The sequence below is a fragment of the Trachurus japonicus genome, chromosome 17 (assembly GCF_045865225.1).
Source record: "Trachurus japonicus isolate A0001 chromosome 17, Traja_1.0".
Classification (NCBI taxonomy): domain Eukaryota; kingdom Metazoa; phylum Chordata; class Actinopteri; order Carangiformes; family Carangidae; genus Trachurus; species Trachurus japonicus.
Genome location: NC_140923.1, coordinates 6,515,378 through 6,539,415, shown reverse-complemented (window position 1 = coordinate 6,539,415; position 24,038 = coordinate 6,515,378). Strand labels below are relative to the sequence as shown.

The 24,038-nt window shown below is 41.4% G+C and overlaps 3 protein-coding genes and 1 long non-coding RNA gene across 6 annotated transcripts in view; all 4 read right to left on the bottom strand.

Annotated features, from left to right (window-relative positions):
* LOC146969923 (solute carrier organic anion transporter family member 5A1-like) overlaps nucleotides 1-4,505 on the bottom strand; it is a 34,141-nt gene extending 29,636 nt beyond the window's left edge. Inside the window, exons 1-3 of one of the 3 annotated variants that reach the window (XM_085805437.1) lie at nucleotides 4,371-4,505; nucleotides 4,088-4,185; nucleotides 3,206-3,991 (exon numbers count right to left, since the gene is read on the bottom strand). In XM_085805437.1, coding sequence (XP_085661563.1) covers nucleotides 3,206-3,991; nucleotides 4,088-4,166 — 865 coding nt within the window. In that variant the 5' untranslated portion in view covers nucleotides 4,167-4,185; nucleotides 4,371-4,505. Of the gene's footprint in view, nucleotides 1-3,205; nucleotides 4,186-4,366 lie in introns of all 3 variants that reach the window. The other 2 variants (XM_085805436.1, XM_085805435.1) reach the window with 2 other exon arrangements.
* LOC146969922 (uncharacterized) lies at nucleotides 4,485-6,210 on the bottom strand. The gene is made up of 2 exons (XR_015038092.1): nucleotides 6,073-6,210; nucleotides 4,485-4,669 (listed from the first exon to the last, which is right to left on the bottom strand). It is a non-coding gene; the product is annotated as an uncharacterized LOC146969922 (long non-coding RNA).
* Nucleotides 6,130-8,743, bottom strand: LOC146969921 (tripartite motif-containing protein 16-like). The gene is made up of 2 exons (XM_085804575.1): nucleotides 7,574-8,743; nucleotides 6,130-6,141 (listed from the first exon to the last, which is right to left on the bottom strand). The coding sequence occupies exons 1-2, from the start codon at nucleotides 8,741-8,743 to the stop codon at nucleotides 6,130-6,132; spliced, it is 1,182 nt and encodes a 393-aa protein (XP_085660701.1).
* A 10,171-nt stretch (nucleotides 8,744-18,914) lies between these two features.
* On the bottom strand, nucleotides 18,915-21,176 carry LOC146969920 (tripartite motif-containing protein 16-like). The gene has a single exon (XM_085805462.1). The coding sequence runs from the start codon at nucleotides 21,153-21,155 to the stop codon at nucleotides 19,491-19,493; it is 1,665 nt and encodes a 554-aa protein (XP_085661588.1). The 5' UTR covers nucleotides 21,156-21,176; the 3' UTR covers nucleotides 18,915-19,490.
* Between the last annotated feature and the right edge of the window lie 2,862 nt (nucleotides 21,177-24,038).

Here is a 24,038-nt window from a genome sequence, read left to right as displayed (position 1 = left end):
TTTTAAGGTGTCTGCAGAGATACAGTGGTGAGCTAAATGAATACAGAGGTGGTCTATCTTATGTGGCATTCCAGCTGAGTCCTCAGTATGGCTGCAGATTTACTAAAGACATCATCTGTCTCCGCTCATCTCATGTTTTGCCACTAACATAATAACCTAAGTAGGCTAAGTAGTATAAGAGGCCTATCTTTGCACAGTCAGCCCTTTGTGCACTGTTCATGGTCAATATCAGACACACTGGAGAATTCAACTCAGAGAGAGAGAGACTCCAATCTGTAAATGAATGCTCTAATTTATTTTGTGGTGCATAGAAAAACACCTAAAGGGCCTTTTAGGCTTTCATGTATCTGTTGGAGGAATGTTATGTCCTCCTCATCTGATGATTATTTTATATGGTTTTACAGGGGTGAGAACTCCATATACTAAAAAATATTCATAGAAACATGACAATGAAATGATTGAGCCTTTGTTTTAGCTGCAAGTAGACATCAAGGTCAATTTTGATTTGTGACTTCTGATATCCAGGATTTGAGCTGGTCGTCCATTTACTATGATATAATGAGAAGACAAAAAAAAATGGTTTCAGCTTTTATGGCAAGACATATGGTGGAAAAAACAACCTCTTCCAAATGAGAGCTGCCTACTTTGAGAAATTAGAGCAACATTTACCGGTGTACAACTGGCTAGACGGAGCCGTTTTGTGTTTTTCATACTGGACTAGATTAAAAGAAAACAAAAACAGAGCGTGTCCTCATTCCAGTGGCTGGAGAAGAAGCTGTCAGCTGCCATTAAACCACCCGACTACACCGACATGTTTCTGCAGCCAAACAGCAGAGTCTGCTCCGTGTTGTTGACTGGGACGCTCTGCTCTGCTGCTCTGTCCTGCCGTTACTCGCCGTAAAACCGGAGACAAACGCTTTCATTCAGCTTCCACAAAAGCAACCGAATGCCAAAGTTTACTGGTCAAGTGGGACAAGACAAACACTTACTGGATAGTGGCCAAAATGGCTGGTGGAGCTGAGCCACAACAGCCTGGTTGGGGTTTCTTAAAGGCTTCAGGTCACCAAGGAAACATTTAAAATTGTTGATGGAAAATCACAGACATCACTTTTTATCCCTTTATTTTCTGATCTATCGTCAACTGCCACAGTCAATCACAGGAACCAATTTTACCACCCTGCTTACTTGATTGTGTTTCAGGGTCCACATACTTTTAGCCATCCTTTTTTTTTTGGTTTTGCTTATCATTTCTTTTTTGCATTCAAATTTGAAACATGTACTGTATTTGCAAACGGCATCCAAATGAGGTAAATTTCTCTTTAAACTGCAGTGTCCAATCACATTGCAGGTGACATGGTACCACCAACCAGCTGCTGCACTGATCAAAGCTCACCTCTTGTCCTATTGAAACAGAAAAAAACGAATGGTTTGTACCAAAGCTGAGCCTCTGTGGCACTTTTACCCCCCTCTCACCCCACCAACGACAGGAATGCACATAAGTCCTTCCCTCCACTTCCCCAACTCTCTTTCATAACACAGCTCTCATTTGTTGGTTTAATTCGGCTTTACCTTGTTTGAGGCTAGTGGGGCGAGAACTTCTGGGGAAGCATGTGAAAGGGAAAGGGGGTGAAAGGGGGGGTGGGGGCACAGTTTCAAGGTCACATAGTCGATTTGGCTGCGATTTGGAGCAAGTTTGAGTGGTAGGCGGTGGTGGTGGCAAATGTGGGCATGACCGAAAATATGTGTCACTGGTGTAGACTTTGGGCTTAATTGGCAACAATGCTGATGAATGACTAATAATAAAATCATCAAGTATCTTGACATAATATGAGGATTCCCTGTCATTGCTTTAAAGTTTTGCACTTTCTGCTTCTGGGACATTGTGATGAGCATTTTCCACTGTTTTCTAAACTGGTAACTGATTCATCAGTATTGAGAATTGATTCTAAACTGTCATACTTCACAACATCAACTGGTGAAAGTCATGGGCCTGGACAATATGGCTGATCATAAAGGCCCATGATGTGTTTGTTGGACCTCAGACCTCTTGGTGTCATTTGCATGAACTGTGTTTGATATTTTCAACCGAATTCTGGACAAATGTCAGTGTGAACCATGAAAATGACGTTTCAGATGGTTTAAGGTTGAAAATCTGCCTGATGGTTTTGGTGCATAGATGGCCAAAGATCATCTTAGCTTTGGTTGGACCGTGCGTTGACTGTCTGCAGTCCGAGACGCTGTAGAAACGTGTTGCTGGTTTGTATTATTTGGGTTTTTTAGGATCTATGGGTTCTCAACGCAAATAAAAAAGTAACCAAGGGTTTAAAAGTAAATCACATGGCCTCAGAGCTGGATGGTTTACTGCAGAGTAATCCTGACTTTGTTTGTTTGAGTTTAGCTAACGGTCGACCCCTGTCTTCTTCTTCTCTTCTGTGGAATACATCTGAATATGAACATCAATCAAGTTGATGAAAAACCATTTTCTAATACTGATAGCAGTAAGTATTTTCAGGTGCTGCATCATGCCGGATGGATCCTAGCCCAATTGCAGATCTCGTGTAGCCAAGACACTTAATGTTTTTCATTGAAACTAAAGCACTGGAAAAGAGAGTAACGACACCACCATTGACTCCCGTGTAAGGGTTTTGCGCCCCGAGTGGCAGGATATGGGTATTGCAAAAGCGCCCAGAAAACCCATTCACTCCAATGTATGTGTGTTGCCCACTTGCTTGTAAATTGATGAAAACGGCCGTGTTTTTGTTTTTAGGTGTCTTGGTCATATCAGATTACACTTATAATTTGTTTATTACAAAATGTAGATTGAAACATTAATGTAGACAACTGTTTTTTTTTTTTGTTTTTTTTTACTCGCCTATGTGTTAATGTTTATCTGTAAAGGGTCCTCAAGGATGCTATTAACGTGGGTGATCTATAAATGTCCTTAAATTATTGAAAATACCGCACTCGCTCATTCACCAACAATGCACAGATGTCATTTCTTGGGCGCTTTTGCAATACCCATATTCCGCGATCAGGAGGCGCTTCCATTGAACCAATGCGTGTCGTTACTCTCTTTTCCAGTGCGCTAATTGAAACCAACTACTGATGCTGATGATAAACCCGCTAGATGAAGCCAGTTGGCGATCAGCTGCTCTAACGGCTAACAGGAACAAACAAGTTTTTACACAATCTTTACTCCTCTTACCTAGATACAGAGAGGCGTTCTCCTTCTTGACGTTGTCATCCAGGTAGGTGGGTCCCAGCGTGTAGATGGGCGTGGATCCCATGCCGACCAGGATCTGAGCGATGATGAACAGCGCCACGTACAGGTTGTGCTCGTTGCCTTCCTGGTCTCTGGGGCAGGAAGTGATGTCGACGCGATCCCTGCCGCTGGCGTTGCTGTTCATGCAAAGGCCCTCGTTGCCGGAGGACGAGTTGACCTCCTGGATCTGGTAGGCCGGCGAGATGAAGTGAGGTAAGGAGAAGAGGGCGGCACCGACGGCGATGAAAATCCCGCCTACCGCCAGCCAGCGAGGCCTCTGGCCCCGTCCGCCGAAGTAGCTGATGAAGACGACCACCAGGAGGCTCCCGATGTCGAAGCAGCTGACGAGGAGGCCCGACTCGGAGCTCCTCAGGCTGTACCTCTTCTCTATGGTGGTGATGACGCTGCTGAGGTAGCCCGACACCATCAGCGACTGGATGAACGTCAGGTAGCACATGCAGAAGAGGAAGCAGCGAGAGTCCTGTATGAGAACGCTCAGGTACTTCCGACTGGGAAGGCGAATGCGAGCCAGCCTGGAGGCAAAAAACCCGGGGGGCTTCCTCCTCGCCATGTTTTTACTCCTACGGATCTCCGTGTTCTCCATGTACGAACTCGGCCTGTTCAGCGCCGACTTCCCCGGCTTGGGCAGGTAGTTTGTCCTGGTTGGGGACTCTGCCTCGAAGGACTCGGTTTTGGCCGGGAGCTGGATGAACTCTGCGCTCTCCTCCGCTGTTATGGACATTCGCACAGAACTAGCTAGTAAGGTTTCCTTCTGAGGCGCTGCTTCATTTAAAATAGGCATACTTTTAGATTTGAAGTTTGTACCTGGCTCCTCCGGCTCACTGGAAAACCCATCCTCCTTCTGAAGGGACTCGGACAACTCTGCTTCTTCGTGATCAGCCATTATGTTCAATCAAACCCACCTTTTTTTCTTTTTTTTTTTAGGGGTTAGAAAAAATAAACCAGCCCAGTTCAAGACTACATTTACAGTTCAGGGACTGCTGCCCATTACATTTATTATTAATAGGTACATCTACTCCTACAAATAGAGTCTGTGGTGCCTAAAGAGGCCCAGAAAAGGGAAGAAAAAAAGTCAAAGTAGACTCACAGCTTCTGCTTATCTGCAGCACAGGCAGGACCGCCTCCGGGTTTGTTTATCTTGTCTTGCACACTTTGCCTTGTGCCACCATCTAATCCGGAGGTGGAGACCGCTCAGGCCTCCTCAGCTTGACCAGCGGAGCTCCAGGGCCAGGGCTTCCTGCAGATGCACAGCATTTCCAGTCTCAGCAGGACGCCACTGCTGCTGCTGCTGCTGCTGCTGCTGCTGCTGCTGCTGCTGCTGCTGCTGCTCCTCGTCCGGCAGGGATGAAATGAAGTTGCAGAGGCTGCGCCGCATCCCTGGCGCCCCTGCCAATGGAGATCACACAGTCACAATGTCACTACTTGCCGTACATTACATGATGGTGCTCCCCTTCTCCGCCTAACTCCTCCTCCCCAAGTCAAGGGCATCCCCCCCTCCACTCGCCTCCGATGTTATCACCGCACCAGCTGTCCTCTCTGTGGGCGAGGGGGGCTGTCATTTAGTGGCTATATTTCTGTGCGGGTCCTTGTTGCTGTGTATGAGGAGAATTGTTGTAAAAATGAGGAAAGAAGAGGAGCCGTCGAGGAAAACGAGTGGGCAGCCGGAGAGGTCCGGGCAGTCTGGTGGTGACGGAGTGATCCGCTAACAGCGCTGCTCCGAAACACTGCAGTGGCTCTCAGCTGTTTTTCAAGCTCAGGAGTAGTGAGCCGAAAAAAAAGCGGAAGCAGGAGAAGTGCACTTCAAAATAAAAGCGTGCAGCTGAACGTGGAATCTGATCCACAAATCCCTTCACATAGTAAACAAAATAAATAACAACGAACAAATACAATAACGACTATTTAAAATAGAATAACTACGTCAGAGTTTGTGTGCAGCAAAATATTTATTTAATTTATTATTATTATTATTATTATTTGTTGTTGTTGTTGTTATTGCTGTTATGGCCCCACTATAAGACAGGAGAAGTCATGGGGAAAAGAAGGTGCATATGGGGCATTTATTTTATTTATTCTATTTTTATTTTTCTAGTTATCATTATCATTTCTTATTTTTCGGGTTTCCAAAAGTTGCCTGCCAGTTCAGATACACATACCTGTATAGGAGTAGCCTATAGGTACTGTGATAGGAGAGAGTGTAGGTGCTTTTGTAATGTTGTGGTTGTGACTTTATCTTTATTTCTTTTATTTCTTTTTTTTTTTTCTTTCATTAGGCCTATCTGTTTTGATTCAGACTTGATGACATGTATCCAAAATTAAGAGAAACAGCTAAGGCTATAACATATTTTTTTCATCAAATAAAAAGTTTAATAACAAAAAATAAAATTAAATCGAATAACATGTACAAGTCTTCAAATTACAAACAATTGGATGAAGTCGTAAAAAATTTGAAATGTCTGACTTTTTCCCCCTGATAATATCAAAACAGCCTACATTTCTGAAACCCATAGCCTAAATTACTGAATCATTATCACTGACAGATTGATTAGGCCTGAGTAGCCTATTATCTTAACAATGATTCAAATTAACTAGCAATATTATTAATTTACGATTCAAAAACTAGGCTATAGCCTAAAAAGGGTTGAGTTTAAGTCGTGACATTTGCGTTTACAGCTATCATTGTGTAATTTTACGTTGAAAAGAACAACCGGAAGTCCTTTCAGCCCTTTCGCCTGCTTCAGCTAGTGACTAAACACAAAACAACAACAATGGCAACACTGCGCTTTACTAACCTGAAACTCTGAAGCGACGACCTGGGATTAAAACCTCCATAATAGTCTTATAACAGTCTATGGAGACGGCTGGAGGTTAAAACGCGACAAAAGCAGCGGTTATATTAAAAACGACCCATCTAAAATGTTACATTTCATGAGCTACGTCAAAGCGAAGTGAGCTATAGAAACACCGGAAACGTGTATACTTTCAGAATAAAAGCCCACTCTCAATATATTTTTTGTTTTATTTGATTTTATTCGTAAGCATATTCATTTAGTATCTTTGTATGTGTAAAAGATACACAGGTGTTTTAATTGTAAAATAAAACATAACGATTAAATGGGATGTTACATTAAAGCAGGATATCAACAGTAAAAACATGAAAACTGAACTCAGTGTTCATGATAAATCATTATTGTTTTATTATGGAGACAGTTAGTAAGTATGGATCATTTGAGAGCTCTGGAAGTTTCATAAAGTACCTTAACAACAGAAATACCTAGCCTACTATAGCAAAAACACTAGCTTATGCAGGATTACCAAAATACAAGTATTTAGCTCAATCAGCTGTTTGCAATAATGTGTATCAGTAATGTTCAGTACTCATTATATCAGTGATTTAAGTTTTGCAGTAGCCTATTGAGACAAAGGTGTCTTCACATAGGCTACTGTAGCTGCATATATCAGAGAACATACACATACACTTCCAAATGGTATAGCCTAATCAATCTAGCACAGGAAAAATAATTATTTCCGATTTATTTTGATTGTCAACACTTTACCATCCATGACCATGACAGAATATGAATATGAATATGATTAAGTTGTATGTAGCCTACACAGTGAGTTGAGGAGCTTTAAACTCCACTACCTCCCTGGTCAGGAGGAGGATGGCGCCCTCTTGTGTTGTGCATCAGTTTTCAGATTTCAGTTGCTGTTCACCTGCTGTGATGGTCACTGCAGCAAGATGAGGAAAAACTTCACACAATTACACCTTCAATGATCTTTGTCTATTTGAGTTTACACAACTCTGCTGTGTCTCTTTCAAACCAACTAAGCCAATTCCAGCATGTAGAGGCTGAGTGAATGTGGTCTGGACTCTGTGGAGGAGAGTCATGGTTTCAGAGACGCTGTAGAAGGACAGAATACCTGCTCTGTGATCCAGGTACACTCCTACTCTGTAGGACTGAGGACCTGAGACTGGAGTCTGGATGTTGTTGAACCGAAATGTGAAACTGTTGTCGTAACAATTAAAATCTAACATCCAAGATTTGTCATTACATCCAAATTGACAATCACCCCCCCCCCCCCTGCTCTGCTGATATTCTTGTATGCGACTGCTACTTGAACGAATCCTCCTCTCCTCTCCACCTCCCAGTAACAACGTCCAGTCAGACTCTCACTACTCAGGACCTGAAAACAGCCAGTGAATCTGTCTGGGTGACTAGAATAAGACTGTTCTTCACTCATTATTGTTACTTCCCTGTTTCCCTTAGATAATGACAGCCATTTGTTTACTGTGTTTGGATCCAGTGTGATTTCCTGTGAATATCTTAAGAAGTCAGCTCTGGTCCTGGGCTCTGGCAGTAAAACATCCACCTGAGTCACTGTCAGTGAGATGTTTGTCCATGTGTCTCTCAGAAGGTCCTGTAGTTGATCTCTGAGCTCTGACACAGCTGCTGTCACATCCTCAAAGTGTCTGAGAGGACGGATATTGATGCTGGATGAGTGTGTAGATGGACTGAGTGCTGACAGTGAGGGGTAGTTGTGTAGAAACTGGGTGTGATCCTCTGTGTGTGACAGCAGCTTCAGCTCAGCGTCTTTCCTCTTCAGCTCAGTGATCTCCTGCTCCAGCTTCTTCTGAAGCTCTTTGACTCCACTCACTTGAGTTTCCTGCTGGGATCTGATCTGCTGCTTCAGCTCAGAGCTTCTTTTCTCCATGAGACGGATCAGCTGAGTGAAGATCTTCTCACTGTCCTCCACTGCTTTATCAGCAGAGCCATTGATGGCCTCCACCTCCTGTTGAAACACCTTCACATCTTTCTCTGTGTCCTGGATTCTCTGCTGGATGTTTTGTCGACTCAGCTCCAGCTCTCTCTGCCTCTCAGTCCTTTCTGCTGCAGCTGAGACTGTGTCGTGGCCTTTATGTTCATCCATAAGGCAGACAAGACAAACACACTTCTTGTCAGTGCGACAGAAAATCTTCATCACTTCATGATGACGAGAGCAGATGTTCTCCTGGAGCTTCTTGGAGGGCTCCACCAGCTTGTGAGTCTCAAAAGCCAGAGACTCATAATGAAGCTGCAGGTGTTGTTTACAATAAGAGATCACACATGTCAAACAGGACTTGACAGCTTTGAGTTTTCTCCCAGTGCAGACATCACAGGCCACATCTTCAGGTCCAGCATAGCAGTGATCAGCAGGAGCAGCTTGGAGTCCAATCTTCTTCAGCTCCTCCACTAAAGCTGCTAACATGGTGCTTTTCACCAGGTCAGGTCTGGGTATGAAGTTCTTCCTACACTGAGGACATCTGTAGATTTTCTTCCCATCCTCTTCATCCCAGTGGGTTTTAATACAGTTGAAGCAGTAGCTGTGTCCACAGGGAATAGTCACTGGATCCTTCAGTAGATCCAGACAGATGGAACAAGAGAAGGTCTCCTGGTCCAGATGAACTCCTTTCTGCGCCATTTTACCTCTCACAGACGACGACGACGACTGTCTGAGTTTCTGTTGTTCAGAAGTGAAACTGGTTTGAGCTCTGATCTAAACAACATGTGTCTTAGCAGTGAACGGGGCCTGTCAGCTCCTCCTCTTCACCACATGTTGGTTCCACCCATCTTCAAACTGTAGATCTGAAGGGGAGGGAACAAGGAAACACATGATCAGGGTGCAGCTGACTGTGTTTGAGCAGGAAGAAGAGGGAGGTGATCAGGTTAGACTTTGTTCCAGTAGGAGGAGCAGTTTGATACTGTATGTTTAACCTTTTATTTACAGTCCTGCTCATTTCATTTGAAAAGATTGATCATCTCAGCATTTAGTGATAAACTCTTTTCAAGATCTCTGGGTTTAGAAAGTGCATTATTGGATTTCTTTTCAATCATCTCTTACATCACGTGTAAATGCAGTCCCATTGAAGTTTCTATTGCCTTTCATGGATCAAATACAATAGATGAAATATTGATAGATTCATCTAAGCACAGGGAGGTAGAAACAGAAACATGTTTATTTCCAGAGTAAAAGCCGAGTCTCAATATATATATATATTGCTTTATTCACGTCAATTTTATTCGTCTAATATCTTTGTGTGTATAAAATATAGCCTAGACATGTGCTTTAATTGTAAAAGTGGCCCCTTCCGCCCTGAACAGCTCAGCCATAGGCATATATACATTGAATCCATGAATTCAGTGGCTTCTGCTTGCCCCACCGGCAAAGGCTGAAAGAAAGTGCAGGTCTGCAAGTCAGTTTCACACAGTTCTAAGAGCAAGTAGCGTTGTGCCGTTTAGGAACGATTCGGTCAAATGAACTAATCTTTCGAGTGAATGTACTGAATGGAATCACTTAATGAACTGATTCATTCCTTTTTCAGTTCAGTTAAGTTCAGCTGTGAGTGTGCCTTACATGCAATTTGTCTTTTAATTGATATAGCATGTTCTGCTTTTGCTAGATGTCTCTAACAATGGTCAAAATTGCATAGCACAATTCTAAAACATTTTTCTATAAAACAGCTTGTGTGAGGTTACCCTTTCAATGGGAGAAGGTCCAGAGATATGTGAAGATGACAAAACTTTAAAAAGGGTTCAGATGCAGTACGTCTTACAGGCACTTGGTGCCGCCAAGTTTCATGTTGCTTTCAATTTAGCATAGAGAGTTAGGTACAGACACACTAGAAATATGTTGCCTAAATTTGTTGAATGAAAACTCTTTTTTTGTAATATTCATCACAAGTTTATTAATACAGTATCTTTGTAGAATGAACACATGCTTATATTATAAAATAGGCCTACACACACAAAATGAGCTGAAGTGGAACAAAAAATGATAAAACAGCAGAATATAGTGGTATTGTGGTGTCAATTATTTTTAATGGAGTCAGTCCTGGATCATCTCACAGGCCTGGAAGTTTCTTAAATAAACTCTAAAATAGAAATGCATTTCCAACCGGGCGCATGACGTCCGTCCGACTACCCATTTCTCCGACCATACATTTCTTTATTTTTGCGTCCATTAGTCCGACCTCTCACTTCTCCGACTTAAGTAGCCCTAACCCTTAACCTTACCCTAAACCTAACCTGAACACTGTAGAATGGGTAGTCGGAGAAATGAGCCGTCGGACTTATGGGCAGTCGGACTGATGTATGCCCCCCTTTCCAACCTATACTATATAAACAAACGTCTATCTAAGATTACCAAAATGAAATAAAGCAGTCCACTCAATCATCTACTATGTTTTTAACAACAGGGATCACACACACGCACACAGTGATTGATTCCCATCACATCGGTAATTTAAGTTTTACAAGATTGAGAAGTATCTTCACATAAACACATAAATGAAAAAACAATGTAAAATACAAACACCCCCAAAACACTATCAAACAAAACAAATATATATTTCATGTCAAAATAGACCTCTTATCCCCCTAACCTAACATAATGTGAATGTGAGAACAAACCTCAGTGATAAAGGAAGGTCTGATAATTTACACATTAACACCTAACAAATATCCAACAAACATTTAGAAGTTAAAGAGAAGTTTCTATTTTCATGGAGAAATGTGAGTTTAGGTAAAGAAACATCATCATGAGCAGCGATCTCCTCCACGGCTCCAGCTCCACCTCAACAAACTCAAACATCAACACAACAAGAAATGACGAGGTCAAAGTCCCGCCCACAATGTTTGATTGACAGGTGATCTCTGTGCAGTGCATAGACACAACAGCAATGAGCTTTTAGCAACAAACATGGAGACTAAAGAAAGTGAAGAACTAAAATACAGATTTTCATCAACTGCACCTTCAATAATCTTTGTTTATTCGAGTTTACACAACTCTGCTGTGTCTCCATTAGACCACGGAAGCCCAATTCCAGCATATAGAGGGTCAGCAAATGTGGTCTGGACACTGTGCAGGGGAGTCACTGTTTCATCAGAGACGCTGACGCTGTAGAAAGACAGAATACCTGCACTGTGATCTAAGTACACTCCCACTCTGGAGGACTGAGGACCTGAGACTGGAGTCTCGATCTTGTTGTTGAATCTGTATGTATAACTATTGTTGCGACACTCTAACACCCAAGATTTGTCATTGTATCCAAACACACATTTATTCCAGCTCCCTGCCCTGCTGATATCCTTGTATGCAACTGCTACTTTAACGCCTCCCTTCCACTCCACCTCCCAGTAACAACGTCCAGTCAGACTCTCTCTACTCAGGACCTGAGAAAATGAAGTAAATCTGTCTTCATGATCAGAATAATACTGTTGTTGACCTCGTGTTACTTTCCTTTCTCCCTCATGTAAGAACAGCAATGTGTTTGCTGTGTTTGGGTCCAGTGTGAGTTCCTGTGAATATTGTAAGAAGTCAGCTCTGGGCTCTGGTTGTGGTGCGACATCCATTTCAGTCAACCTCAGTGAGATGTTTGCCCAGATGTGTGTCTCTCAGAAGGTCCTGTAGTTTATCTCTGAGCTCTGACACAGTTGCTGCTCCTCAAAGTGTCTGAGGATATTATTGATGCTGGATGAGTGTGTAGATGGACTGAGTGCTGACAGTGAGGGGTAGTTGTGTAGAAACTGGGTGTGATCCTCTGTGTGTGACAGCAGCTTCAGCTCAGCGTCTTTCCTCTTCAGCTCAGTGATCTCCTGCTCCAGCTTCTTCTGAAGCTCTTTGACTCCACTCACTTGAGTTTCCTGCTGGGATCTGATCTGCTGCTTCAGCTCTGAGTTTTTCTTCATGAGACAAATAAGCTGATCAGATCTTCTTCACTAGTCACTGAATCCGTCAGTAGATCCAGACACATGAAACAGCAAACGTTCACCAAGATCCTTCTTGAAGTCTTCTAGCTCTTGCACGTCCCCCTTTGAACTTCCCTCAGGTTAAAATGAATATCTGGGCAAAGTGAAGATCCTTACATATAAGGTCAGCATAAAAAAAGAGGCGTTTACAATCCTTGTTTTGCTTCTGGAAGAGGAGGAGTGGTTTGATATGTTAATGATGGGGAATGTTTTCCAAATTCTTAACAAAGAGAATACACAACAGTGTACTGACTCATTGTCCTACACAGTTAAAACTGAACAAAAGTGACATTCATGAAACCGTACATTTCATTAAATAAAAATAAATGGCACTGAAATTTGTAGGCTACCCCTCATGAGAATGTTTCTGTAGGCGTGAACTTAGGTGCCAGCTGTAGGACTGGACACATAGACATGTTGCTTAGACTTTGCACAAATAACTTTCAGTGTTTATACTCAGTTGAAATGAACACATAACAGGTTTCTCTTTAAGGTTTAAAGTTCTCACACTGTTGATAAAAGAGACAAATTATGTCAGATCTCATGTCCTGTCTGGGGTGTGGTACAAAACCATTATTTTGCCATTATTTGTAGTAGTGCAGTGGGTGTAGATGTGGGTGCATCACTGTCCTCACATAACCTACTGTAAACCTCGCCTGTGCTATCTCCACCTGAACCCACTGCCTAGCCAACCTTTTTGTGAAAGTCAAAGTCATTTTATTGGTCTCCCGTGGGAGAGATTTGTCTTGGACATAGGGCAGTGCTGCAACAAAACAAGACAAAACAGTATAAAAACAGATGCATAAAGTGCTAAAAACATAGAGTAAAATATTTGCCTTGAAAGTGATAAACATACAGACACAAACATTCATACAATGATCGTCACGCATTCAGGGGCCTTTTTGAGCAGACCAAGGATTTGTTTATTTGTTTATTTGTTAGGATCCCCATTAGCTGCGCTCTAGAACGCCGCTAGTAGATAGATTACATAGAAACATAGATTACAGTATCATCTGAATATTTGACCACAAGTTGGTTAGGCTGAGAGCTAACACAGTCATTAGTATACAGTGTAAAAAGAAAGGGTGAACTGACACACCCCTGGGGGGCCCCTGTACTGCTTGTGGAAAGATTTGAGAGGACAGAGTTTAGTTCACCTGCTGTGACCGGGAGGAGAGGAAGGAATGATACCATTTGATTAAAAAAAAGGTTCACATCCAGCTTCACTAATTTCTTAAGGAGAATATGTGTTTGGATCGAGTTAAAAGCCAAACTAAAATCAATAAAAAGCAGCCTGGCATATATATATATGCTGGGCGCTCCAAATGTTTTAGGGTAAAGCGCATTAGAGTGGCAATAGCATCGCTCATACTGCTTTTTTTTTGAGTGCGCCACCTCTGCCTGCAGTACCTCTAGTAAAAGTCTCTCCAGAGATTTCATAACATTGGACGTGAGAGCAATGGGTCGATAGTCATTGTTAACCTGGGGACATGGTGATTTAAGAACTTTAATTATAATAGATTTTTTCCAGAGTTCCGGTACTGTGTGAGTGTCTATGGAGAGCTGAAAGAGCCGGTGCCAAACAGGAGAAAGTTCATCAGCAAAGGTTTTAAGAAAAAATGCCGACATGTTATCTGGCCCCACTACTTTTTTCACATTCGTAGATTTAAAAACTTTGTTGACTGAGTGTGGGTCAATAACAATCCTGTCCACATCCCAATTACTTCCTTCCAATCATGTCCCATACATGCCGCATACAGTCCACAGCACAGCATACTTTCAGTAGATATATTGCACATACAGTCCATTGTTGGTAGACATGGGACGGACAGTGAACAAGGATGAAGAGACAGACCAAGAGAATGAACAAAACAAACGGCAGCAGGACCCCTCCTCCGCAGAGCAGCGACTTATATTAACACAAATATTCCGCTTACTTCTGCTTTAACTAATTTATTCTCCTCTGGAGCGGCCTGGCCGAATAATTTCCTTCGGGATGAATAAAGTTATATCTATCTATCCATCTATCCATCTATCCATCTATCTATCTATCTATCTATCTATCTATCTATCTATCTATCTATCTATCTATCTATCTATCTATCTATCTATCTATCTGCTGTATCTATCTATCTATCTATCTATCTATCTATCTATCTATCTATCTATCTATCTATCTATCTATCTATCTATCTATCTATCTATCTATCTATCTATCTATCTATCTATCTATCTAACTGGACTAATAACAGATTTGGTTGGAATGCGTTGGACACAGGACATAATGATAAGCTGGTATACGTTGTGTATATAATGAGCTTTAAAAACAAAATTAGAATATAATTTAGATTTAGATTTGACGGGAAGATTGACAGTCCTACAGTGGAGGCTGTTTGAGTCCAGTGAACTCATAGAACTGGGCACTTCCCTTTTGGAAAATCTTCCGGCCATGTCCAACTCTAGGTCCCGGAGCAGTCCCTAAACTCATGACAGGTTTCTCTTTACGGTTTAAAGCTCTTACAGTGTTTATAAAGGTGACGAATAATGTCCCTTTATCTATTGTTCAGATCTGATGTCGTCCTTTGTTTGGGCTGTGGTACAAAGCCATTATTTATCTGTATTAGTGCTGTGTGTGCATCCCTGTCCTCACATAACCTAAACCACCTGCAGCCACTGCCTAACCAACCTTAGACTCATTCATCAGCTTAGGTTCATCACCTTGGTAAATCTTTGACACCAAGAAGCTGAAACGTTCTTCAGAGGATTTGGTCCATATTGTCATGACAACATCACACAACTTCTGTATGTTTGTCGGCTGCATATCCATGATGTAAATCTCCTGTTCCACCACATCCCAAAGGTCAAAGTACTATTAGACTAAGATCTGGAGACCGTGAAGACCACTTGAGTCCAGTGAAGGCATCAAACTAGATGCATCTCTTTGGAGGATTTCCTGGTATGTCCAGCTGTAGGTCCTGTGGCAGACCCCACTCTTACCTCTGCTCCACCGGCTGCTACTGTGACAGTTGACGGTCCTGTCACTATGCCTCCAATTGACCATGTGCCCTGGTTACTTGGCCACAGTTATATCCCTTTGGTCGAATGGTCAGCGCGCTAGTCTCTTACCCAGGAGACTAGGGTTCAAACCCCGCCCAGGCCCTCCTTCGTCCTGCCACACTACCATGACCTGACCCTGGATAAGTGTAGGAAATGGATGGGATTTTCTATCAGTTTCAACTACTTTTTCCATTCTCCTCTGACCTGGGGAGCATACGTCAGTCGCTCATTTCTCTGACTATCCATTAATCCGAGTTTTTCTACAGTGTTCCGGTTAGGCGTAGGGTTAGGGTTACTTAAGTCGGAGAAATGGGAGGTCGGACTAATGGACGCAAAAATACAGAAATGTATGGTCGGAGAAATGGGAAGTCAGAAAAATAGGAAGTCGGAGAAATAGGTAGTCATGCGCCCCTCTGACATCTGGCATCAGCAAGACATTATCTCCCAGAAAATAGCTGCTCACTTTATATGTTTCTCTGTCTTGGACTGTAAACCCTAGAAATGGTACGCATGAAAATCCCAGTGGTTTCCTTAACCACTCAACCATGCAACATTCAAAGACACTTAATTCACGTCTTTCCCCATTCTGATGCTCTGTCTGAACTTCAGCAGATGGTCTTGGCCAGCTCTACCTACCTGAGATTGGCCAATAACAAATTTGTATTGAAGGGGACATATTATGGAAATATCACTTTTTGAAGGCTCTTTGATGTATGTTTGGTTGTTTGTCTGTGCTATACTACTATTGTGCATGAAAACCTTATGGTAAGATTTGTGGTATTGTGGTACAAATACATTCATGCATACATTCAATTAAGAGAAGAAACACAAAACTGATTTCAGTGTTCATGATTAGTCATTGTTTTATTCATGGAGAAAGTGAACAAGTTTGGACCATCTGACAGGTCTGGAAGTTTACAGTTTTTCTCAGTCGCTTTGGTGCTTTTCTCACATCACTCTTAACATTTGCACAACAGTTAGTGCATTTCTCAGAACAATTATCACAAACTGCAAAACCTAGTGGATGACCTGCAAAAGCGCGTCACTTGCTCAAAATGGATTGTCCATCGCTCAAAAGTAAGTACTCATGTCAATGAAACTGTCAGTGTCGTCAAAATGAGAAGTCCTGACACCATCGTTTATGAACAAGATAGTCAAATGGCTTTGTCATGTTTTCATTAGGACACTTTATTCTCTAAGTGTTTTCCAATGCAAAAAGTCATGATACCTGAAAATGCTCCAGACAGCACTATACACTACTAGTACAGCCATGTGAAAACTACAGTAAAGTTACACATTACTGTATTTAGTGGAGATACTGGATATGTATGTTTCACATTTCTACTGCATATAGTAATGCTCTTTGCAATTCTGATTTGTTCACAGCGTTGTGCAAAGGAAAAATACACTACAGTCATCTACAACAAACATAAGAAACACTCTTTGGGTACAACTTTACGTAAACAATGTTGCAGTACATATAGTAACTGAACCTACAGAGTACTGTAAATCATTCCTGCACATCCAGACGTTCCAGTCACATTTTCATCTACATCACTCTGTCAACTGTAGCGATATTCAATATTCAATATTCCCAAAGATACAGTAATGTCATCCTTACATTGTATCTCTTTCAACCTTATGCCATTGTTTGTAATGGGCTCAGTCTCTTCCAGCTCTGTGAGGTTGTCTTGTAATCCTATGTGATGCAGAGTAAAAGTACAGTAATGTACAGTACATGTACTGCATCAACCATTATTACTGTAGTGTACAATACTGTAAAAGTGCTTCCTACTTGTAAAATGCTGTAGTACAGCACCGTACTGTAAAGATGTGGTTGCTGTAATACATTACAATACAGTAAATCTGTTCTCTAGTGAAGCTGTAAGTCTAAATGTAAATTACAGTAAAAAAGTTCTCATCCCACTGTATCTTACAGTAATGCCTGACACAATGACAGCAGTGCAGATTGTTTAGTGCTGAATTACTGTCCAATACCATACATACCTGTTCTTCCTTACTCTAAATGTTTGAATAATTGAATTCACAGCTTCTCCCAACATTTAAAATTAGTTTGAAAACTAGTTCAACAATTTTGTATGTAATGACTCAAGCAATGAAATGAGGACTATTAGTTTTATAGGGAAAGACTATTCAGCGTTCAAAAGTATAGTTCATTTTGACTGACATGACATAAACAAATGATAATGTTGTAAAACAGCAGAGAATTGTATGAGAGCAACTGATACATGTCCAAAAGCATTTGCACTTTGTTCAGAGGAAGGAGAAACTGCTGCTATGATGTGGACAAATGACTACATGTTGTGGAGGTTGAACTAATAGTTATGAGAACTTTCATTCTGATCTGAGAACAGCACCAAAGCGACTGAGAAAAACTGTAATAGTAATGTATTTTCAACCAACACTATGTAAACAAACCAAACCAATATCTAAATATCATTATCATTCATGAAACGTGAGTAAATCTGTGTGTAGATTTGCACATAAAAGCTCACTCTACTAAAACTCTACTCCGGATTCATGAACGGTGCGGGAAACTCAGTTTTGATCGTAAACACGTGTGTAACTTCATGAATGCCAACCCATCGTAAACTAACAACACGCCCCCGGTGATCAGCAATTAGCATAGATCTCCATACATGAATAGCCATATAAGGAGATCCTGACCACCATATTAGGAGGTAGGTGCATCCTGCTCACCTGCGGCCATGACGCAAACGAGGAAAGAGGGAGAGAGAGAAAAAAGAGAGATCACGGATCAAAGTCATTTTGGGTGAAGTGGAGTCCAGAAAAAATATTTAATTCTCTTCTGTTAGTAGTGGTGTGACTGGGACAGGTCAAAGGCTGGAGGGAAGTAACAGATTTAGTGAATTAAGTAGGCCTTTCCTTGGTTGATTAAAGAACCGTTTAAGAAGTAAAGCCAGAATAGTTCGATATGAAACATAAAAATAAAAAAAAATACACACAACTACAGAGCTACAGCAGCAACGGGAGGAGGAGGCTCTTCACAGCCTCAGCTGTAGAGGAGCATGGTTGTATCAACACATCAAGTTATATAGGCAGGTAACAGGTTATATTGTTACAGAAGCACCAGCCGTCTGTCACAGCTCCTTCCAAACCGGTGCCGACTGCGCTGCTGCGCAGGGTGAAGTGTGCGCCCATCGAGCCTGTAGGTACTGTAGCAACACAAAAAAGTTTTTTCCGGTTTTATATCAGATTATCATCATCATTAGATAGAGCCTTGACGTGTTTGTGCGTGTCCGATCCCTAAAACGTCTCTCTCTCCAAATATTTCTAATTGTTTGTCATGTTTAAATTACGTGTTTCAAAGGCGTCGGCGTATTTTGAACATGAGAGAGAGTAATATGGATTAAAATTGTAATTTTCAACAGTGACAAGCAGTATTTATTTGCATTCCTACATTTACACAAGCGCTACACACAGTCCAGAGCAGGTGTAGATTTTGTGAGTAGCTACGAAAAAATCAGCACTACTAAAAGATTGATGAATGCGGAAATCCACGTAAATTTGCGCTGCTCAGGGTTTACACACAAATCCGTGCTGCTCACGTTTCATGAATGAGACCCATGTGTTTTTTGTTTTGTTTTGTTTTGTTTTATTCACAAGCTTATTGGTTAAGTGTTGTTGTATGTATAAAACATATACAGTTGTTTTAAGTGTAAAATAAAACATAAAAAGAGATTAAATAGGATGAAAAAGAACAGAATGTTACAATACAGTAGGACTTGCATTAGAAAAGCATCATCATGGTTTTATTCATAGAGACAGTGAGCAAGTATGGATTATCTGAGATGTGTGGAAGTTAGTAACTATTTTGAAACAATACTATATCAACAAAACCAGTATGTGTGTGTACCAAAAATAAAATAAAGCAGTTATAATATAATATAAAAATAATGTATAATAATGTGTATCACACTTAAGTGTTCAGTTCTCATCATATCAGTGATTTAAGTTTTGCAGTATTGAGACAAAAGTGTCCTCACATACATGTAGCAGCATAAATGAGAGAACAGCCTTAACACATACACTGATACACACACTTCCAAATTACATAATTAATCTAGCACAAGAAAAAACATTATTTTTGAATCATTTTGACTGTCATCACACTGACCATGATATATGACAAAATATGACTAAGTTGTGTGTACACAGAGAGTTGAGGAGCTTTAACCTCCACTACCTCATTGGTCAGCAGGAGGACGGCGCCCTCTTGTGTTGAGCATCAGTTTTCAGATGTCAGTTGTTCACCTGCTGTGATGGTCACTGCAGGAAGACGAGGAAAAAAGACACTCAACTGCTCCTTCAATGATCTTTGTCTATTTGAGTTTACACAACTCTGCTGTGTCTCCAGTAGACTGGTAAACTCGAATTCCAGCATGTAGAGGCTGAGTGAATGTGGTCTGGACTCTGTGGAGGAGAGTCATGGTTTCAGAGACGCTGTAGAAGGACAGAATACCTGCACTGTGATCCAAGTACACTCCTACTCTGGAGGACCGAGGACTTGAGACTGGAGTCTGGATGTTGTTGAACCAAAATGTGAAACCATTGTCACACCGTAACGCCCAAGATTTGTCATTACCTCCAAACCAACTTTCATACCCTGTTCTGCTGATATTCTTGTATGCGACTGCTACAAAAATTCCTCCTCTCCACTCCACTTCCCAGTAACAACGTCCAGTCAGACTCTCTCTACTCAGGACCTGAGGCCAGTAAGTGAATCTGTCTGGGTGACTAGAATAAGACTGATCTGTACCCATTAATGTTACTTTTCTGTTTCCCTCAGATAATAACAGACGTGTGTTTTCTGTGTTTGGATCCAGTGTGATTTCCTGTGAATATCTTAAGAAGTCAGCTCTGGTCCTGGGCTCTGCTGGTGACAGTAAAACATCCACTTGAGTCACTGTCAGTGAGATGTTTGTCCATGTGTCTCTCAGAAGGTCCTGTAGTTTATCTCTGAGCTCTGACACAGCTGCTGTCACATCCTCAAAGTGTCTGAGAGGACGGATATTGATGCTGGATGAGTGTGTAGATGGACTGAGTGCTGACAGTGAGGGGTAGTTGTGTAGAAACTGGGTGTGATCCTCTGTGTGTGACAGCAGCTTCAGCTCAGCGTCTTTCCTCTTCAGCTCAGTGATCTCCTGCTCCAGCTTCTTCTGAAGCTCTTTGACTCCACTCACTTGAGTTTCCTGCTGGGATCTGATCTGCTGCTTCAGCTCAGAGCTTCTTTTCTCCATGAGACGGATCAGCTGAGTGAAGATCTTCTCACTGTCCTCCACTGCTTTATCAGCAGAGCCATTGATGGCCTCCAACTCCTGTTGAAGCACCTTCACATCTTTCTCTGTGTCCTGGATTCTCTGCTGGATGTTTTGTCGACTCAGCTTCAGCTCTCTCTGCCTCTCAGTCCTTTCTGCTGCAGCTGAGACTGTGTCGTGGCCTTTATGTTCATCCACAGAGCAGAGATAACAGATACACTGCTGATCAGTGCGGCAGAACATCTTCATCACCTCATCATGACGAGAGCAGATGTTCTCCTGGAGCTTCTTGGAGGGCTCCACCAGCTTGTGCTTTTCAAAGGCTGGAGATCCATAATGAGGCTGCAGGTGTTTTTCACAATAAGAGACCAGACATTGCAGACAGGACTTGACAGCTTTGAGTTTTCTCCCAGTGCAGAAATCACAGGCCACATCTTCAGGTCCAGCATAGCAGTGATCAGCAGGAGCAGCTTGGAGTCCAGTCTTCTTCAGCTCCTCCACTAAAGCTGCTAACATGGTGTTTTTCACCAGCTCAGGTCTTGGTATGAAGTTCTTCCTACACTGAGGACAGCTGTAGATTTTCTTCCCATCCTCTTCATCCCAGTGGGTTTTAATACAGTTGAAGCAGTAGCTGTGTCCACAGGGAATAGCCACTGGATCCTTCAGTAGATCCAGACAGATGGAACAAGAAAAGGTCTCCTGGTCTAGATGAACTCCTTTCTGCGCCATTTTACCTCTCACAGACGACGACGACGACTGTCTGAGTTTCTGTTGCTCAGAAGTGAAACTAGTTTGAGCTCTGATCTAAACAACATGTGTCTCTACAGTGAACGGGGCCTGTCAGCTCCTCCTCTTCACCACATGTTGGTTCCACCCATCTTCAAACTGTAGATCTGAATGGGAGGGAACAAGGAAACACATGAACAGGGTGTAGCTCACTGTGTTTGAGAGCAGGAAGAAGAGAGAGAGATGGTCAGGTTTGACTTGTTTCAGGAGTTGGAGCAGTTTGATACTGTATGTTTAACCTTTTATTTACAGTCCTGCTCATTTCATTTGGAAAGATTGATCATTTCAGCACTTTGGTGATTAACTCTTTTCAAGATCTTTGGGTTTAGAAAGTGCATAGATTTCTTTTCACAATCATCTTTTACGTCACGTGGAAATGCAGTTCACTTGACGTTTTTATTGCCTTTCATGGATCAAATACAACAGATGAAATATTGATAGATTAATCTAGGAACAGAAGTTTATTCATTCATGTGCTTTAAGTGTAAACCAAAACATTTAATGAGTTGGAACAAAAAAGATTTTAACTTTACAATGTGGTGAGAGTTAATTTGATAAAATGCAGAATATAGATAGACAGTAAAGTTTGGGGTATTTTGGTGCAAATATATTAATGCAAAAAAAAAAAAGTAAATGCTCATGATCAAACATCATTGTTTAAGTCATAGAGACAGTGAGCAAGTATGGACCATCTGAGAGGTCTGGAAGAACCTATATTCACATAGAATAGAAATATATTTTTAACCTACCCAAGTTTACCCAAATAAGATAAAGTAGTTCACTCAATCAGATACTCCTGCATGTTTGCAATAATAGGTATCACACTTCAGTGTTCAATTCCCATCATATCAGTGTTTTAGGTTTTTCAGTATTGAGACAAAAATGTCTTCAGATAGCGACATAAATGAGAAAACAACCTTCACATAAACACATATACACACACATCCAAACAACATAATCAAACAAAAGAAAACATAAAACGTGATGTTTTTGGGTCAGAATGAAGAGATGATACTCCCAATTACAGAGACATAATCAATCTAGCACAGGTAATAGCAACATTTCTGCTTTTTGCATGAAAGAATCATTTTGACTGTCAACACTTTAACAACACTAATCATTATATGTGAGAAAATATGACTAGGTTTGTGTACACAGTGAGTTGAACAGCTTTAAACTCCTTGACCAATCTGGTCAGCAGGAGGATGGCGCCCTCTTGTGTTGATGACTCTTAGCAACAAACACAGAGACATTTAAAGACATAAAACAAATAAAACTGACATTTCAACTCACGCCTATTTGACCTTACACAACTCTGCTGTGGCTTCATAACCAAGCTCAACTCCAGTATGTAGAGGCTGAGTGAATGTGGTCTGGACTCTGTGGAGGAGAGTCATGGTTTCTGAGATGCTGTAGAAGGACAGAATACCTGCTCTGTGATCCAGGTACACTCCTACTCTGGAGGACTGAGGACCTGAGACTGGAGTCTGGGTGTAGACAAACCAAAATGTGAAACAGTCTTCCTCCTACACTGAGGGCAGCTGTGGATTTTCTTCGAATCACCTCCATACCAGTGGGTTTTAATACAGTTGAAGCAGTAGCTGTGTCCACAGGGAATAGTCACTGGATCCTTTCTCTCTGTGCCATTTCACTTGCTTGAAGTGAATGTTAGCTTCCCTTAAAGTGATTAAAGTTGTACCAAGATCCCTTGCTATAGTCTTTCAGCTTTTCCACTTGCACATTTGAGCTTCATTTCCATTAAATCTTAGTGAATTTCTGAAGAAGAAGTAAACATTGTTGTTTTTCTGATCAACATAAAAAAGGAGGTGCTTACCAGCCTTACTTTGTTCCAGGAATAAGAGTGGTTTGACAGGTTCAGGGAAAGGTTTTTCCCCATTCCTACTACAACAATGCACCAAAACATTTTCATTGGCTTACTTCTGTATCCTGACACAGTAGTATTAGGAGACTGTTGTGCAAACCAAAAAGAGATCAATCAGGTCTGTTCTTTTTCAATTGGGGCCTTGAAAGCACACAAAAATCTGCCTATACTGTCTGATCAGACTCAAGTCAAATCAATGGGTAAAGGGTAGGCATTTATTAGAGCACTGGAAAAGAGAGTAACGACACCACCATTGACTCCCGTGGTAAGGGTTTTGCGCCCCGAGTGGCAGAATATGAGTATTGCAAAAGTGCCCAGAAAACCCATTCACTCCAGTGTATGTGTGCTGCCCACTTGCTTGTAAATTGATGAAAACGGCCGTGTTTTTGTTTATAGGTGCCTTGGTCATATCAAGTTATACTTATAATTTGTTTATTACAAAATGTAGATGTAAATGTTAATGTTTTTTACTCGCCTATGTGTTAATGTTTATCTGTAAAGGGTCCTCAATGATGCTATTAACGTGGGTGATCTATAAATGTCCTTAAATTATTGAAAACACCACACTGGTACAACGGTCCACGGAACATAGGACAGTTAGGACATAGCTTGTGCAAGGGGTCAAGTAAATAACTCATCTCAACACCCTAACAACATGTAACCCAGTCAAAAATATTTATCAATATTTTCCTGTAATTCATAAATACAGAAGTAGAGTATCTTAAAAAGTACAAAAGTTCAAATATTTCACAATGGGTGATAAAAATGTCATTGATGTCACGGTTAATGGATAGGTAAAAAAAGCAAAAGTGACAAATCTATTAAGATTTTCTTTTATTTCTTTTGATGAAATTGTATCTTTGTGGAGACGTCTAAGTGGGAACATCATTAGCCGTTGCTCGTAAATTGACTGACGTGTTGTGCATACGGGGAGGTAGTGGTTG

Bases quoted from the DNA above. Each gene is read 5' to 3' on its own strand.
- LOC146969920 (XM_085805462.1), bottom strand. From the start codon at position 21,155: ATGGCGCAGAAAGGAGTTCATCTAGACCAGGAGACCTTTTCTTGTTCC.
- LOC146969921 (XM_085804575.1), bottom strand. From the start codon at position 8,743: ATGGCGCAGAAAGGAGTTCATCTGGACCAGGAGACCTTCTCTTGTTCC.